The sequence below is a fragment of the Hippocampus bargibanti genome, linkage group LG03, assembly GCF_051943395.1.
Source record: "Hippocampus bargibanti isolate YZ-2025 linkage group LG03, ASM5194339v1, whole genome shotgun sequence".
Taxonomy (NCBI): domain Eukaryota; kingdom Metazoa; phylum Chordata; class Actinopteri; order Syngnathiformes; family Syngnathidae; genus Hippocampus; species Hippocampus bargibanti.
The window spans coordinates 25515774-25534144 of record NC_142736.1 but is presented as its reverse complement, the minus strand read 5'-3'; the positions used below and the strand labels follow the sequence as shown (position 1 = coordinate 25534144).

At 39.3% G+C, this 18371-nt stretch overlaps 2 protein-coding genes across 4 annotated transcripts in view; both read right to left on the bottom strand.

Annotated features, from left to right (window-relative positions):
* The window catches only part of fzd3b (frizzled class receptor 3b), a 31909-nt gene extending 24757 nt beyond the window's left edge, over positions 1–7152 (bottom strand). Inside the window, exon 1 of the mRNA XM_088992793.1 lies at positions 6868–7152. Coding sequence (XP_088848919.1) covers positions 6868–7152 — 285 coding nt within the window. The remainder of the gene's footprint in view (positions 1–6867) is intronic.
* A 359-nt stretch (positions 7153–7511) lies between these two features.
* krtcap3 (keratinocyte associated protein 3) lies at positions 7512–17982 on the bottom strand. Of its 3 annotated transcripts, none has more exons than XM_088992795.1 (6): positions 16634–16837; positions 16175–16234; positions 15365–15562; positions 13238–13372; positions 13048–13138; positions 7512–7647 (listed from the first exon to the last, which is right to left on the bottom strand). In XM_088992795.1, the coding sequence occupies exons 1-5, from the start codon at positions 16835–16837 to the stop codon at positions 13067–13069; spliced, it is 669 nt and encodes a 222-aa protein (XP_088848921.1). In that variant the 3' UTR covers positions 7512–7647; positions 13048–13066. The 3 variants fall into 3 exon arrangements, with proteins under 3 accessions (XP_088848921.1, XP_088848922.1, XP_088848920.1); XM_088992796.1 differs by lacking the exon at positions 7512–7647 and adding an exon at positions 17863–17982 and having other exon boundaries at positions 10434–13138; positions 16634–16818; XM_088992794.1 differs by lacking the exon at positions 7512–7647 and having other exon boundaries at positions 10434–13138.
* Between the last annotated feature and the right edge of the window lie 389 nt (positions 17983–18371).

The following is an 18371-nucleotide window of genomic DNA, read 5'->3' as shown; positions in this document are numbered from 1 at the left end:
ATATTTCCAATTCCTAAAAAAAATCATGAATGTCTGTGAATGAGTTAATGTACTCAGCTAAATATGTCACAACTCCCAAGCTATATATTTAGAAACAAAATGTCTCACATACTCGAGACACTAAAAGGTTGAAAATGTCAATCAGCTCTTGGACAAGGCATGCCTCAGTGTAAGCGAGTCTCAATTCCTGAGCGCCCACAGAATGTATTGGAAAGCAGTAACTGACAGGGGCCTTGGTGAGCAGCAGAACTGTGTTTCAGCCGTGAAAAAGCTCAACAATGTCTCCCTAAATCTCGCTTAACTTGCCATTGTGGGGCTGGATAAGCAGCAGCGGCAGCTATGCCGATGGGAACAGTCTGCCAAAAAAGCAGCGCCAGGCAGCGCCTTTGTTCTGGGCATAAATAAATGATTGCTTCATTTGGGCTGGCAGCTTCAATGGACTCCGTGAGAATGAGCATGATAATCAACAGTTCAACGGGAATAAACAAGAACATTTAAACGAGATGAGGACCTGTCTGTCTGAGGCCTGGGTGAATAGTACGTCTCTTCATATGTACTCGGCGCGGACACGTAGCACAAGAAAACGACTCATAGTGTTTTTTTTTTAAACTCAATTCTTTCCCACACAATGGGATAAAAGACACAGCAGACCACACTTCAGCACAACAAGTCGTGAACTCTCTCACACAAGCTCTCCGTCTATTGCGGGGACCTCGTGGCCCCGGGGTGGCCCTTCTTGAGCCTAGCAAGTTGGATTTTGAAGGACAGGCTCCACGCTGAGAGAAAGACAAACACCAGGGACAGTAGGGCTCCAAAGACTTTACACAGCCTGTCACTCTGCCACCACCTTCCATCGTTTAGTCCTTAATTCACTTTGCGATCCAGCGCTAAGATTCATTTTTCATCCACTATCTCCAATGCCGCCCCGATTTTTTTCAGGTCTCTGTCATAATTTAACACCAAAAGCATACAATGACAGCAGAAACTACCTCTGCTTTAAACATGAAATAAATCTGACTGGATTTAATGTATATACATTGCTATAGGTATATTTTTAATAGCTCAAAATATTCTTCAAAAAATGCATCCCTTGACCTCTTTTGTCTTGTGTAGGCGGAGTTAATGGTCATGGGTGGTCTTGTGGGATAAGAAAAGACCTTTGGTGTTTTTTTAAACACTGATTTACTGCATAGATGCACACCTGTCATTCATCCATTCATTTTTTGTGTGTGTTTTTTTAATGGGTTAGGTTGAGAACTGTCAATTTATAGAGCACCTGCTCAGCTTCATCATCCTAATGGGGCATCACATTTTTCGAAACTACATTAGCATGCCATTACTGTCAAATGGATACTTGTGTAGACCGTAACCAGAACCCGCTTGACTGAAAGGGTGTCTGTGTGAAGCAAGGTGTCATGGTACAATTTCTGCAGTGATTTAAATAGAAAAGACCAAAAAAGCACACGGGGAGATGGGAGAAAGAGAAGGGATATACATTTTGAGAATGAGGCAGTATTTCCAGGCGCTAACAAGCTCTTGTGTCAAGATAGGATGACAATCTTGTAAGGCTTTTTGTTAAAGCAGAATATGAGTACCTTAACATAACTACTGCATAAAAATTAGGAACATGTTCCATAATGGAAGCTCCAATAGGATGATATTTCACTTTCCTTTACAGTTACTGCGCTATGTTGCAGAACTGGTTAAAACACCGAAAACCACAAGGGCTTTGACCAGAAAGTGTTTATTTTTTTGTTATATCACAATTGTAGCGATCAGTGAGATTTTTCATTCATCTATTCTTAAGGTGCCAAATTATAGTTGAACTCTGGCCCTAAAGAATAAAAATAAAACACTTTAGTAATTGAAATTTCTGCTTGATGAACTCTGAACTTCTTGATTGTGCATACACAAATGGGATTTTTTTTATCTCAGAATAAAACGTCAATACAATAGAATAAAATGCAATACATACTCATTTATATAGCACTTTCACAACTGCTGCCGCTGTAATAAAGCGCTTCACATAACAGTCAACAAAAAGCAAAACAATAAACACAGTCCATAGCTCAATAAAATTAAAAATGTCTGCAGTACGGCACTATAGAATGATCTCCATGTCAAGGAGTGACTAAAAAACATTTCAAATACAGTAATCCAAATGCCAAATTATTTTGATATTTATTTGGCTTATCAATAAAATACTATTACCATTTGCATAAATCGGACAAAAATACTCTCAATGGCATTTTTGTTTCAGTAAATGTTTCTGGAAATGGCGCCCACTTGCTGAAAATCTCCCACATGACTCAATTGAGCAGATCTTATTTTCTGATCGGAGAAACGTAATCCACCTAAATCGCCACCATACAAAGTAGATGTAAAATAAAATCCTGCCCCATCCACCGGGAACCATAAAATGCCAACGGCAGATGGATGGCTTGACCGTAGTGACGTATTCCCAAAGACAGAATTCCCCCATTTGCAGCCAGCCGCCATTACAGGGGCACTTAGCCTTTAGGCTTCAAGTCTCTTGCACTCTTTAGCTCCGGTTTTAAAGACAATTGTGGCAGAGGGGTGATAAAAATCACTGTCTTTATTGTGGAACAGAGAAAGACATTTGCAGCTAGTTAGCAGTAGTGAAGGATGGCAGCTGGCACAATTAACCCGACCGCCATTCTGACAAACACACGCACACACACATACATACACAAGGGAAGTAGTGGGATAGTTAGCAAGGCTCGTCATGAAACAACAGCACCGCTCTGTAAAGCAAGTTGCATGAATGTTAAATAAATGGGGTGAAGCAATTTAATTATGAGAACTGATCCATTTCACCTCAAAAATGACATTAGGATTTGATATATGGCATTTATGATTCAAGCAGTGAACACAGTAAGTGTGGCCCAATAACTAAGACATTTTCCTGTATGGAAATGTGGTACATGTACATGTATATAGACATACAGTACGGTTTAGTTTTCACCAGGAGTTGAATTTGTAATTGTGGCAGAGCAGCACAATAATCACCTCTCAGAACATCCGCTCCGGAAAGTGATTACTGCAACTGAACATTAATGACTTTCAGTTCCAAAAACACATCCGAATTGCTCCACACCAATTTGTCAGTGGTTGTTTCAATCTTACAGGAAGGGAGATTATCAAAATGCAATGAAATAAAATAATTAGCAATTTTTGGTCGAATATTTTTTTTTTTTTTTGTGGGGAGCGAAAGGGTAGGTGGCCACATCTTAATGAAAGCTATCCTTTCTTCTCTGGTATGTTTGAAGAAGGCATTTGTTCCAGAAGGCTGATTCCATTGAAAAGTCACCCTATAGTACAAATGAAGACTGTGCGGATAATATTGGTTAAATAAAACTCAATGTTTGCAATAATGTCAGAGATAATTATCCTGTGCTATAAATTGCAGCTGGTTTATTTATTGTCATCGGGAAAGTGTTTCTTTCCTACCAAGATGGAGGTGGTACATCGACTTTACAAGAAACCAGAATTTTTTTTTTTTTTTTTTGGGGGGGGGGGGGGGGGGGGGGGTTATATTGTCTTTTTTTACTAGCAAACATAAAATTGATGTACAATCATTTAGATTGTAAGGGCAGAGTGCATAATAAAGCGAAGCTAGTTAGTAAATTTCCAAAAAAAGGGTCAAAGCATTTGCTTCAGGCTCTTAAATGACACTCCCTGTTGACATTTACGGTAAAAAAAAATGAATTACACACTGTGATTTCAACCTAACTTGGTATCTTCACAAAATTCTGCCAACACGTTGCTAATATAAAATAGGAAACTCCAAAGACAAGCTAACAAAATGTCACTTGATATTGCGATAGCTAGCCAAACTATGAACAATTTATATTTAAACACAAATGGTTGTAACTGAGGCAGAAATTATAGAAAATGTACAGTAAGTAACACATTCTTAATGTGTAGCCCAAAATAAACAATTAAATTGTGACATTTATTTTCATTTCAGGTAAATCACCAATTCTGTACTTCTTTCAAAGAAGTACAGATGACGGCTGAAGAAACCGTTTCATCGATGGACCACTCCTGTACGACTGCGAGTTTACACAGACGTAAGTCTGTGTAATGTGTGCATGTATCCAATTGGTCCCTGTGGTCAATGAAACTGCTATTAAATTATATTCATTTACATTACTTCTGTACGTTTTTACATTCAATATCTTGCAGGTCTGGAAATGTTTTGACATCACCACCCCCAGCCCCAGAATGCCTTTCAAGCCTTTCTATTCATTCCAATGGGTAAATATAATTTGAGATAAGAGTGTTACAATCTACAAGGCAAGCCAGAGAACGGATTATACATGTGAGTCAAGGTGCCAGTGCAGTAAATTTCTTATCATTTCTGACACATGGTGCTCACACTCAATCAACAAGAAGCGTAAGACAACAATGACAGCAATGTCCCCCAAACATATATCCAATTGTTTATGCGCCACAAAATATTTGAAAAAAATAAATATTCCAGTTAGTTACACAAGGTGCCACAAATGTAATCAAAGCTGACTTCAGCAATACAATCTCAACCCACGCTAAATGACTGTACGTAGACACAACATGAGTTGGTGAATAGCCGTTGCCCTCAAATGGGTGTCCCTGAATGTCTCGTCGGGCTCTGAGCAGGACTACAATGTTTGGTCTGAACAGAGCAGAGGAGGAATTCGAGCAGGGTTCAAGTTGCGGCTCGGTCGTTTCCACAGTGCTGTCTCTATGGCCGGAGGGCCACAGGGGTGTCTGTTACAAGGATACTTCGTCATGCGGGTCAAAGGAAGTTCATTAACAGATGCTCCTCACAGACTCCAGTCAGCCATGTTTGACATGCCATTGGGGAATTAGCCGCGTTAATTTGCTGAATGAAGTCTTGGACAAAGTGAAGAAAGAAAGTGCGAAAGATACAACGACATGTAATACGGAGGACCCTGTCAGACTGACGACCGGGTTTTGTGACTTCACCTCCAAATCAACTGATGTCGCGAAAGCCGGATTCGCCTTTCATACAGTCGTGTCTCGAACAAAGGAATGCTTATTTTCTTTGGTGTAAACAAATACTTCCTGCACAAAAAAAGTAATTTGTAACTACTAATTAGCCACACCACAATCTACACTTTTCATCTCCGGGGACTAACAAAGCAATAAGGAAGAAGTGCAAGACGATATTGTGGGTTTTTGATTTCACGCCACTCTCACAAAACCAACATTTGGGTTGTTGTTGCTCAGGTGGCGCTTGCGTGACCGTCCTCTACGCTTCTCATTCAAGAAGAATCATTAGCGCTTCAGCGATTGCATGCGTTCATCCATGCGTACCCCGGGCAGCGGTAACATGTTGCTGGAAGACAACCGTAACATGAGGAACATGAGATAGCCTGCGTTTTAGGTCTTTGATATTCAATGCCTGACTACGACTCCAAGTATCTGGACAGGATGTGCGTCTCCAGGTATACAGTTGCTTACAAACTATTGTAACAGTTTCGGTATGGCCGAACATATAGTAAAATACAATCTGGTACAAAAGAGGTCTTACTTGAAAGTTTTTCATTCTTTAATTGGGAGAATCCATGTAATGGATTAAAGAATTAAACATGAGGGAAGCGATTTATCTGAAACAGTGACATCAAATGTATCTTGACTGATACACATAGCAGGGAGATCCTCATGCATGATCCTTTATTTTGAAGGCAAATTGTTTCACAGTGATCATTTGCAAAATGTCTACCCTTTGAAAGTCACTTTCTAAAACTTGCATTTTCAGTCAGTAAATTTTTTTTTTCATAAGAACAAAGGGCAAAACCTATATTCAATCTTTCATTTTTTTTAATTGTTCTGTTGAAACAGCATTTAGTTTATTGTATCAATACAGTAAAGTGATTCCCCATTTTGATTGTTCATTCTTTTAATACAAACATGCAAACTCGGTTAAAATTTTGAAACTGTTTTACGAATGGTTCAGGTCATTGCGACTGATACTTCATCAGGATATTATAAACGTAGATATACACAATACAATACATCCTAATTTATATACCGCTTTCACAACAGCTGCGGTCATAACAAAGCGCTTCACAAAATAGTCAACATAAAGCAAAATAATAAACGAAACAGTACATATACATAATTTGGAATCATTTCGGACCCTTGTCAACACAAACACACAAACACACAGTGCATATTGTGGCATCTCCTTTGCATGATGACAATGTAGACCTTTGACCATCCACATGTTTTGTGTTGATTGTTACTAATGTCTTTTTCGAAACCACACTGTGTGATATTCTGAAATAGCTGCAGCGATGAGTGACTTCCATTTGCCAGCGTTGTGTGACATTGTACAGGCTTTGAATGGGCTAACACAAGTGTGCGCTAGACTTGAAAGCTTGCAAATGTGTTTTGTAAGGAGTCAGCAAGTCTTAAAACAGTGTCTGAATGGATAAATGATGAGACCGTTTTGCTGTGCAGAGCATGAATGAGGGATGAGTGTTTGTCGAGGATATTACAACGCTTCATGACACAAATAAATACATAGATGAAGACACCACCACAGATCCTGGCAATCCAGCAATTTGTCGACTATGAATTGGTTGTGGCTGCATTGTTGAGGCCCCCCTCTGCTCCCCCTTCACATGCGTAATCACATCTGAGCTCTTGAGCCCTTTTGTTTCCCCTTCAGCAGGTGCGTAACATCACAATGTGAAACTGTGCAGGCTGTTGTATTAGAGTTTTCAACAAACCCGCTCAGACGCTGTAATTACACCATAGCCTCCCCAATACCCTACGGCGGATATCCAATTTCGTAGCGCTCTGTGACACAAGCAAACAACGCAATGCACGTACCTCCATGTCGAGCGCGGCCGTCTGCTGGTCGTAGTGGTTCAGGAGGTTGGGCATAAAGGTGGTGTTGTAAGGCAGATCCTGGCACATTCGCAGTCGGATGGGCTCGCAGCTGAACTCGTTATGGCTATCGATGGCCTCCATGTGTATGGTCCCAGCCGGAGGAGCCGGGAATAAGAAAAGCAGGAAGAGTGGGATGGGGAAATGGGGAAAACGGACAGTTTGCCTGCAGGTCATCGATGCAGTCTTGTAGTCTCTCACACATTCTTTTTCAAATGATTCCGGCATTGTTATGCAGTAGAGAGGCCAGACTACCAAATATCGCCTTGAGCGTTGTTGATAATTGGTTTAAGGCTTCTTTGCATTGGAGGCAACCAAGTCCTGTCTGAGTGGGGATTGAAAAAGAAGAATCCCACCTCTTAATAAGAGGCACATTATGGAGGAAAATGGAGGGCCCACTGATTGGCGCACCAAGACAAAGCAGCGCGAAAGAAGCCGCCTCTTGTTCGCCACTATTTACTTTCAGCCTTCAGAGAGAGCTGCCGCTTGCTCCTGGATTGCAGAGCATCTTGCAGCATTCTCCACCTCCTGGTTTATTCCATGGTGACAGCGAGGGAGAGGGAACAGCGCTTGTGGGTTGTCAGTCCCTCTTTTGTCTGCTCACCCTCGCCTCCAGCAACACCTCAACAAAACACACATGGCCGTGATATCCATCTCCTCCTTCTTTGAGTGATTTGTCTCTATCTTCAAGGCCTCCTGCATTCTGGCTTCTTCAAGCAGGTCCTGCAGGTTTAGAAGCACGCAGACAAACACACACCCCCACACACAGAAAGGTTGAATGATCAAACAAGCTGAATGGGCTTTGTCTCGGGTTACATTCCATTGGAAAATGAGCCTCTTGCTAATATTGGGGCTGAACAATTCATCAAATTGAAAAAGAGACTTCCATACATGATTAAATTTCTTGTTCATTTTAAAGTTTGGTGCTGTATAAAAAGACTCAGCAACAGAAACGCCTAAAAACATAATTGTGGGCAGTGTGATATCACTAATTGTGTAAGACCTTGTTAAATTATTTTGGTTATTGTGAGGAAAATCTTTGAAATCAATCTCATTCTGCACTTAATTCAACTCTTATGGGCTAATTATGTTTCCAATAATAGACCGGTCCAAGAAAAATGTACCTTTGGGTGTACCAGGCGGTGAAATTGAATAGGAAACTCAACAAATAAAGTTGTCATTTATTTTCTTTCCATAATTGCGCTTGCATTTGTTAGTGTCTTCAATTCAGTACTCAAGTGCAGTCCCTGTAGTCATTTTTCATTGTTTCATAAAATATGAACACTTAAAGTGATAAATCCAGATTTGTTTCTACTGATGTCTATGCCAGCCAAATTTGTATGGCAGGATGCTCCGGAAGGTAACAATTGTAATTGAGCGTGAATGCGTACGCCCCCACTGAAGTGGACACAAGTAAGGAAGTCCCACGTATTCTGACAAAACAGAATATATGTACATGGGAACACGACTAAATACAAAAAAAAATATCGTATATTAAATCACAATTAGACTTTTTTTTCTAAATCGTTTACGCTTTGTGATTTCCAAACGCCTCTTCAAAATAAGACAACATCAAGCAGGCAATTTGGTGACGAGCGTGATCATTAGTCAAGTCAAAATAGGCTGTTGACATACACCCCTACACTGGAGAGAAGAAATATTATCAAAACGATTTGGAGCAGACCTAAATCATTGTTTTTTTTTAAACCAGGTTTCGTCAAATTACGTGGGCACTTTCCCCTGCGACACTTTCGCGTTTGTGTCATATTAGCGAGTCGTCACTAAGCCTCCACAAAGTCACACGGATCGATGTGGTCATTTTAGCTTCCATCCTTTCTATCATTACTACAGTGCTCACTAACCGCATATGGTAGTACTAGTAAATTCGAAGGCACCTGCACCCAGCAGGCTTACGTAGACGTTTCAGCGCGAGGCAACTTATCCGGATAGTTAGCTACCTTTATGCTAATGACAAGAACACCTTTGGAAAAATACGCTACCTGTCGACCATGTTGGTCGGGGTCAGCATGTCTATTTCGAAAGAGGCGGTTGCGGCGCCACTCAATGGTTTGACGCTCTCAATGTGGAAGCACATCAATCATGTGTGTGGAGGGTGGGGGGGGGCTGTCGGGTGAACGCGTCACCGCCACGCCGGAAACCAATTTAAAATGCATTTACGAAGTCTAAGTAAACGGAAATAATCACGATTAAACGCATTTTACCTCGCAACGATGGGTTGAGAGAAAGGTCCGAGTGCTGCATTCGCTACATGCGTTGCTCCGCTCGATGTACGCCGCTGTTTGGCTGCATGTAGCGAGAGCGCGCAATCAACGTGAACGCGCACTCCCCCACAGAAGCGGACACACGCGGTGGGATGTCGACTCGGCCGATACGTCTTAATTTATCTTTAGCGCTACATTCGCGCCGTTATTTTATGACCGTTTCATTCATCAGTATCATAAAGGGCGGGTGCTATGCATGAGTCGAACAGTTAGGGTCAGCAAACTAATTTCTGCTCGCCAAAAGACGAAGGAATTACAACCGAAAATGTAATATTTACTTTTGGAATGAATGAAATTATCGAGTCTGTATCGGAGAAGGGCAATTTCGGTGCAGAGGAAGGCCATAAATGTTCATCATTGTTAATGGATGCCGCAGGGATCACACAAATGTCTATGATAAAAACAAATTTTCTGTGAAATGCAATTCTATCTGACATCTCGTGATAAATAATAATACATTTTGTTTATAAGCGCCTTTCAAAACTAAATGGTGATATTTCAACTTAAAATGACAGTTGTGGCTTGCACAAAGAGTTTGGCAACCACAATTTAGTATATTCACAGATTTCTTTTTTTTTTTGCATTTCAAAAAATATTTTGTTTTGTTATGGTTATACAGGGGTTTCCCCCTATTTTCCCAAAAAAGAAATGCCATTGGAATATTGCTTTTTTTGGGGGGGAAATATTCACTCACAGTGTGGTCGTCGACATTTGGTCTGTATTCTTGTAGCCACACTGGAGGAAAATACATAAACATTAATATGAAATACTTTCTTGGAAATCACAATGTCCCATCATTTCTTACGAGCACCATATTGGTGATCTTACATTAGTACACTTACAAAGATATATCAATACTATGTGGTGCAATAAGGCACACACTGCCACCCTCTGGTTTTTATTTGATTGTTTTTCTAATTACGGCCTACACTTATTTTTCCTCTTACTTTAGCACAACTTAGTGACAAACTATGGCACATACTAACATACAAATGTGGGTTATACTGTATTACAGTCATGTGATTACAACTGAACTATTGGATCTAATTACAGAATGTGCATTTTAATATTGTGGACAATTAATGTTGTGTTTTAATAAATACATTGTTATTTTGCAAGCAAATAAAAACAGTTAAACATAAATACTTGGAGGCTCTTATGTTACATTTAGTGCACAAAGACCAAAGTGTTATAATAACCCTATAATAACACAAGCAATAGTGGGAAAATGTGTTTACTTTTTATTGAAATAATCCAATTGGAGTTGCCTCTGGCCTGGAAGCAACAATTGAAATGCCTTTACATATAAAAAAAAAATCTGACATGCTCTTTGCTTGTCAACAACTTGAAATCAGTTCAGCGGAGCAAATAAATTTCGGAATACATTTTGGATTTGGCTGTTAATCAAGTTAAATATGCAGTATTGCAGGTTATAAAACAATCAAACATTTATGAAATGCAAATTTTCAGGAACTTAAATTGATGGAAAATATTTACAGTGCATTGGTCATATTGGAGTTATTTGTCCTGACAGTACAAAGACCACATCCTCATTAGCGCTTTTGTGTTTTCATGGAGAAACAGCTATTTGGTGACCCCAAATTGAGCCTGATGGCACGGGCCTTGCAGACTGATCATTGAGTGATTGTATCAGGCAGCGCAATGTCAATATTTATCCCTCACACAGTCGGGATTAGTGCTGCGTGCTATGATTCCCTTCCACACGATTGAGCACAGCACTAGATTAACCGTTTCATGGCTGATGTGATGTGATCCTCTGTCACTGGGATGTGCATATGTGTGTGTGCGCGCGCGCATGTGAATGCTAAGACTGCTGGCCCACATTGTGGTTGAACCTCTTAACATGAAAAATTGTGTTCAGCGAGTACTCCAATGGCCTCAACGTCATAACACTATTTGCTTCAACTCTTTGTAGGCTAAAGATACATCTTTTTTACTTATATTAGCTCATTTAAATGTCAGAAGTGCGATGTGTATAAACAACACAATTTGTTCTGTCTTTCAGTGTTTTTTTTCCATTTGCTGTCAAACAGACCTAATAAATTTGTGGTCAACACACCTTGGGTTACATATTGAATAATAATGAGTATCTTTTGGATCAAACTTCCAAATGACTTGTGTATAGTATTTCCAATCACTGTATCTTAATGGGTCTAAGATATTTCAAGGGGATGTCAACTCCTAAATTTTCATTGCAATACAGTACAATACAATACATACTAATTTATGTAGCGCTTTTACAACATCTGAAGCTGTAACAAATACCTTCCAACTACGTATGAGGTAATTTTCCACCAATAGAAAATGTCAAATGGCCGCCTCCTGAGATGGCGAAAAACGGGTTGATTTTGCTGCTTATTTCAAAATTCCACAAATGCAATATTAATCTTAATGCCATGTTTAAACTAGTGGCGGTTCACCGAACATATTATTGGGAAGAAAACATTTGAGTTGCCTTCCCCTTTATCACCAAAAAAAAATGTGTAATGTGTCAGTGGGGTAATTAGTCAGTCAAACATAATATACTGCATTATAAAAGAAATACAGTAAATCATACATGAGGTATATGTTCCTCAATAAGATTATATTTAAAGGACAACTGACACCTCCGGACAAGTTGTGTCTATAATTTGTAAAATGACTTCAAATGACTTCTACTGAGCGCATTTTACAAAGATTCAACCGCATATAGCTATATTTTATGTTTTAAGACTCACGCTGAATATTCAGGAAGTCTTGTTTTCGAGTTGATGACGATGCCTGACGTGACGTCACGTCAGGAACGCCCCTGACGAGAAAGCGACACACGATGCATTTTGGGTACTTTGTTTGGTCTGAAAACATCGTGTTGATTCGTTTTGATGGTGAAATTAGAAGGAAAAGACATAAATTATGCAATGGTGAATCGTTGTGTGTTGCAACAAGACAACCAATTGCGGTAACACCATACAGAAGTTGACACAAATTCCCAGCAGACAAATCAGCCCATTTCCAAGAGAGCTTGGGCGCCATCATGTGCATTTTCTGGGTACTACATTGGAGTCCAGACGGCTCAAATTGATACGGAAGAACTTCTTTAATCGATTGCAAACATTTATGCTTTGCTCTTCAGAACTATTTGAATCATATTCATAACTGGATGAGTGCAAGAAGGCATCTCCTCCGAATCGGAACTCTCTGAAGCCATTGTTTTGATTCTGGAGCAAGGCAAGATGTCCTGGTGTGATGTCACGAACTGGGGGCGGGACTTTCTGAAAATCCCCAATTCGCAGCTCATTTTGTTGCAGTTTTAGCACACTTTAAGTCATTTTTATTGGTGTCTTGACTAAAACTCTCAGCCTGCGTGTTTTGGGTATTTTAGATGCTATAAAATGTTTTCCTGATGTCAGTTAGGAAACAAAAAAATGGTGTCGGTTGTCCTTTAAGAGGTGTTTCAAAATGTCTACTAAAAATACAAAAAATGGAATAAACACATAGCAAAATTTCAACATTTCAACAATTAAGAATAATGAAAAAATATTTGAACATGAATAAAAAAGTACAATAGAGTAAGCGGCTCGGAAAATGGATGGATGGAGGCATGCATAGTTTATACTTCATTTTTAACAGGCCTTTCAGTACAATCTAGATATTGACAAGGCAAAGCAATAGTGGTTACTACACAAAAATGTGGCCAGACTGCCTCCATCAATACTGTGGATCAAAGACGTTGAATGCATTTACTCTTAGTAAGGTCGAATGAAACAAATCAGCCCACTGAACTAAAAAAATCTCTTCAGTACTTCAAGATTTAAGGACATGAAATAATGGAGTGTCGTACTTTCAGCATTTTTCTTCCCTCAGGCATCAGGATTGACATTCTGGCCAATCAGGCGTTTGTTGTGCGGTGAAGTGTCCGCCTCTTCCTCAAACTACAAGAGTGGAATGATGAGGAAGTTAAAAGTAAATGTGCGAGAAAACTAATAAATCATAACAATTTTACAGCCCTCGTGTAACATACATGCACACACCTGTTTTTTGTAGTAAGTCTTTCCACAGGCTAGCAGGCCCCTGAGAGTCAGTCCTACGATGAAGCACCATACAGACAGGCCACACTCTGCTGCTGCCAACATAGCACTGGGGAACCATATTGCCAGGGTGGTGTCCTAAAATATATTACAAAAGATAAATAAATACAAAATAATAACGGTGAAAAACAGCAATGAGTATCAGAATCCGAACGCTTTAATACTCCCACAATGGGGAAATGTGCAATCTACAGCAGCAAAATTGAAAGGGGGGTAAAAAAAAATACTGAATTTTGTATGTACTAAAAGAACATGTCAGAAGACTGAAATGCACAACTGCACACAACTGTTTTATAAAAATAACTGCACATAGTGCAAAGTATAAACATACATAATAAAAGTATATATGATATATGTAACTGTATTGACTCGACATAAGGTGGCTGTGCTACAGTATTTACAATGTACGAGTCCAGGTTATATTTTTATTTTTCTTTTGTGTGATTATTCAGGACACTTGCTAGAGTTTATATTAGACAATAATGTGGTCTTTGTGTGTTTGAAGTATTATACCTCCCCCAGGTTGGCATGTCGCACAAATCACTAGGTGAGTAGTGTTATATTGCTTGGATGAAATTTGTGTGCACATTATTAGATATACAGTAAAGTCTCGTTATATCGATATTCAAGGGAGTCCGAAAAAATATCAATATAACCGGGACTATCGACATATCCGACCCTGTTTGCATGTAATTTTCTCCGTGCGTGCATAGAAATAGTATCGATATAACCGGGACTAATGTCACCACTAGAAGACGCCGCTAACTCCCCATTCGCATCTTACTTGGATTTTACTTTGACTTTAGCATTTGTACTGGCAATGTTTTACAAAACAAACATGCGGATCAAACCTCTGAAGATGGAAGTCACTGATTCGCTGTGGCGACCCCTTGACGGGAAAAGCCGAAAGGAAAAGAAGACGGTTTTACAAAAAATATAATAAAAACTGAAACTGGGGTTTCTGTACCTCATTCGCTGCCATTCCCGAATTTATTTGAATAATTGAAAAGTGTGATGTGGAGCGCCATTTCCAAGTTTGTTCTGGTTTTTCTTGCTTGGGTGCCGATAAAGCGCTGGTCAGACCTCTGACAATGTTTTCCCTTCCATGAGGGGGCCTTTTATCCATGTTAGCGCTTTGTTACAGCTTCAGCTGTTGTTAAAGTGCCATATAAATCAATATGCAAGTACAGTGATACCTCGATTTTTTTTACCATAATCTGTTTCAGAAACCTGTTCGAAAACCGATTTGTTCAAAAACCGAAACAGCACTTTCCATTAAAATCAATGTAAAAAATCTTAATCCGTTCAAAGTCTAGAAAACAACTTTTTAACTATTTCATCGCATAAACCAGATAAAAACTTAATAATAGAGCAGGTCATGTGTAAAATTATATAAAAACAAACTTTTATTTTTACCAATTTTTAACATCAACATTAACATCTGTACATAAAAATATCGCTATCTTTCTGCCACGGGGCGTGTTGGCACTTATCGCAGCTGTCTGTGCAAACACAGGGCACACTAACTTTTCAAACCATCCTCTGCTTGCTTTAAAATCATACTATTCAGGAGATCTTAACCAAATATGTCAGCATTTTCACAAAAATATTAATGCGTCGGTCACAATGAGGAAGACGTGACATATAAGGAAGTGACGTATAAGGAAGCACAGGGTAGTCAAGTGATGCATTCAGATGCACTCAGTTTGGTTGAGAACCAAATTTCGGTTGGATACCAGGGCATAAAAAATATGACATTTTTGGTTGAAAACCGAATGGGATGAGAACCGAGACGTTCGAAAACTGAGGTTTGACTGTATTGTATTTTGTACAGTTGCCCCCATTTCAAGCTCAGATAACTCAGACCGATATAATTTAGGAATTAACTCTTTTTTTTTACCTGATGAAAGAAGAGAGTCTAAGGTTTCTTACGCTGCATTAAATGTTTATGTAGTCCTAAAACTCAATATTCTGTCTGGCAGTGAATGAGTTAAACATAAAAAAGTAGTCCACAGTGTAAACTATTCGTTCATCTTATCTGTATTGATGCCAAACAAAGCTGAGACTTACATAAATGCGTGTAGTATCGAACGGGCATTGTGCGCTGACAGGAGATCGAGGGTTGGCAGGCACTACTGTGACGTTACACCCTCGCATCAGGCCCTGACCATTGTGAGAGACCGTCACACTGATGGCCATGAGGAGGCCGACGCAGCACCCTGCTGACAGCAGGGCATTCAAGAACGAGGCTAGTAGAAGTCCAATGTGCTGGAAACAAATAAATCCAACTTGTCAACAAGTTATACCAAACAGTAAAGGCTGCGTTTCAATGTGCTCTTGAAGTCTTACTGGTGGAGAATAAGAATTTATCATGTTTAAAAGTGCCATGCTTTGCTGACCAACTAAACAATGGGCCCACAGTCAAAGCGCAGATGGCCACAGTGAATCTGAGCGAAACAGACACGGCAAGGTGAACTGTCGTCTCCATCTAGATTCTAGAAGGTCCGGCCTTGCACAGAATTTAGGGCTTGAGATATTCCTTTTTCACCAACGTTATTTACGGCTTAAACATCCTGCACAAGCGCCAGATTACAAATTTATCAGTTCATGGAAAAGACACAAATTAAAATGTCTATGTTTTACTGCTTGCAGCTGTTGGTGCTCAGAACGCCCAGAGGCGTGGCATTATAATCAAGAAAACTATGTTTTACTAATGTATCACTTTAATTTACATATACTCTCAATAAAAAGCTTGGCAGAGGGGCACAGAATTCAGACGTATGTCATTTGATGACTACGTCTCCTGCCGGCAGTGGGGACAATCTTTCTGGTTCCGAGTCTCTGTCCACGGTGTCTGACTGTCATATCTCTGACACTTACCAACTTAAACACACGAAGGTTCCTCGACACCACGATAGCGATGATCCCAGTTGCAATGCTCTGAAATATATAGATGCTTACATAACTGTCTCAGCAGAACAAAGACAACTGATGAAAGGTCCATCGATGAAAAGTACAGATGACGGCTGAAGAAACCTTTTCATTGAAATTCCTTATGATGTAACATCAGTACGATTCCACATAAGATAACAGCTAATGTATTATCTTTGGATACAGTGGGTAATTATACCATCGTGATTGCTTTCTGCTTAATGTGCCATTACACCATAATGGAGAAACGGGACTGTGTTGTCAAACAAATTTGTTATTCGGAAATCTCTGTCTGGTTTTTCCCCACTACTGTAAATGCACAGGATCAAAATGAATTAAACAGGAAAGGTCCTCCCCATATTATCTTACTTAGTCTGAAACAATGCAGGAATGAATACTTGAACTCACCAGCAGACCAGAGGTGACAGAAATGATGTTCGTTGCTGTGTATTCGGTGGTGATTTCTTGGCTTGGTTTAGAAATGTGTCGTAGGACACTGCCATGGACTATAGCACCAAGGATGAAGTTAATATGGCCCACCAGGATGAGTGCTAAACCTTTGCGCATCAATCTCCTCGGCCCCTTTTCCTTATCTGCAAATACAATGCACATTACGTACATTTTGATTCAGTAACAAAAAAAATGTCACTTTTTTTGTATCTCTTCTGTGTATCTCTTTGGCGTCCATTGCATGTACTTGATCGTGACGAATGAACAATTCATTAACGTGTTAATATTGTGTTAATGGTACGATTCTCGCTCAAACGTTCAATGGACACATGTAAAAAAAATAATGTGTTGATGCCATATAGAGTTTACATTATTTGTGAAGGGGGGGGGGTTAGTTAAAACAGTTCCAAAAATGTTGTAAATTAACTTAATATACATTGATCAGCGTTGAGAAGTGGTTGCAGATGAAAACCTTTGGCTGGGGAATTGGACCACCAGGAATTAAAATAAATAAATAAAAGAGAAGTCACAGAAGAAAATAGAAGAAAAACAATAATACAATAAAATTATTCAATAACATATTCATTTAACTTATTCTTGTACTGTGCAGCAATGCATAGAACTGAAGTAATGCAGATTATAATAATAATAGCGAGAAATTATATATTGTACTGTATTTAACGAGAAATTGTATATTGTACTGTATTTTTCCAAGTGGTCGTAAAACAAAACAATTCTCAATACACAAATTAGATTTGAAAAGTGACTCACTTACTGACTACATCTCTTTGAAAGTAGGCCAATTATTTTACATGAATCCACATTCCCGCATTACAAAGGAGCAGATGAGATGCGAAGCTTTGAACACAGTGAAGCTTATTTGTTTTAACAGCTTTAGTCGTCGGACCCTGGGGAAGGGACGCTCCCATTTATTTATTTACTTACTCGCAGTTTAATTTATCCTTCGTCTAATGGGCAACGATACAATTTAATACTGTTTTAAGGAGAATGAATGAGTGATCTGCTATGAACACTATAATGGTGGTCGACACAACCATGCAACGTTTTATTGATCGACCTATTTCCACGCAGGAGGCCTGTTCGTTGTTAACGCACGGAAAATATATCAAAACATTCGAATGCGATAATATCAAAAGCTCATCAGTTTTAATTTTACAATAACTCACCAAAAGTACACATTGCTTATTCTTGGTAGGTTGTTTCCTATGAATATGAAATTGATACCGTGAGGATGTTCAGAGTTTACGAGGGACTTTCACAATAGCTTTCCAGAGTTTGCGCTGTCCACTTCCGGTATGACGTCACAGAACTACCTGTCGCTCACCTGCCGATTGGCGTGTTGAACTCCACGACAGTACTGTATAGCATATTAGCATGCTAACAATTTAACAAATGCGTGTCAACAAAACAAAAGCGAGTCCTCGCTATGACAGTACATATTATTATTGTTCATTCAAATGAAATAACAGTAGGATTAACTGATGCTGCTATACTAAACAAAAAGAAATACAGCATTAGTTTTTCTCAATTATATTACGGTTTACCATTTGCCATTTTACATTAGTTAGGACATTTTTCAAATTTCTCCATTGTGGGACTGTCAAAGGCTTTGTGATTCTGAAAATGTAACTATTTTAATATCAGTTCCACTCAAATGTAGCTGAATAACTGTTTA

Excerpts from the sequence above, each read along its gene's own strand:
- krtcap3 (XM_088992795.1), bottom strand. The coding sequence starts at position 16,837 with ATGTGCATTGTATTTGCAGATAAGGAAAAGGGGCCGAGGAGATTGATG. Across the intron at positions 16,235-16,633 it reads CTGTCACCTCTGGTCTGCTG|AGCATTGCAACTGGGATCAT; the intron begins GTGAGTTCAAGT and ends TATATATTTCAG. Across the intron at positions 13,139-13,237 it reads AGACTTACTACAAAAAACAG|TTTGAGGAAGAGGCGGACAC; the intron begins GTGTGTGCATGT and ends CCACTCTTGTAG.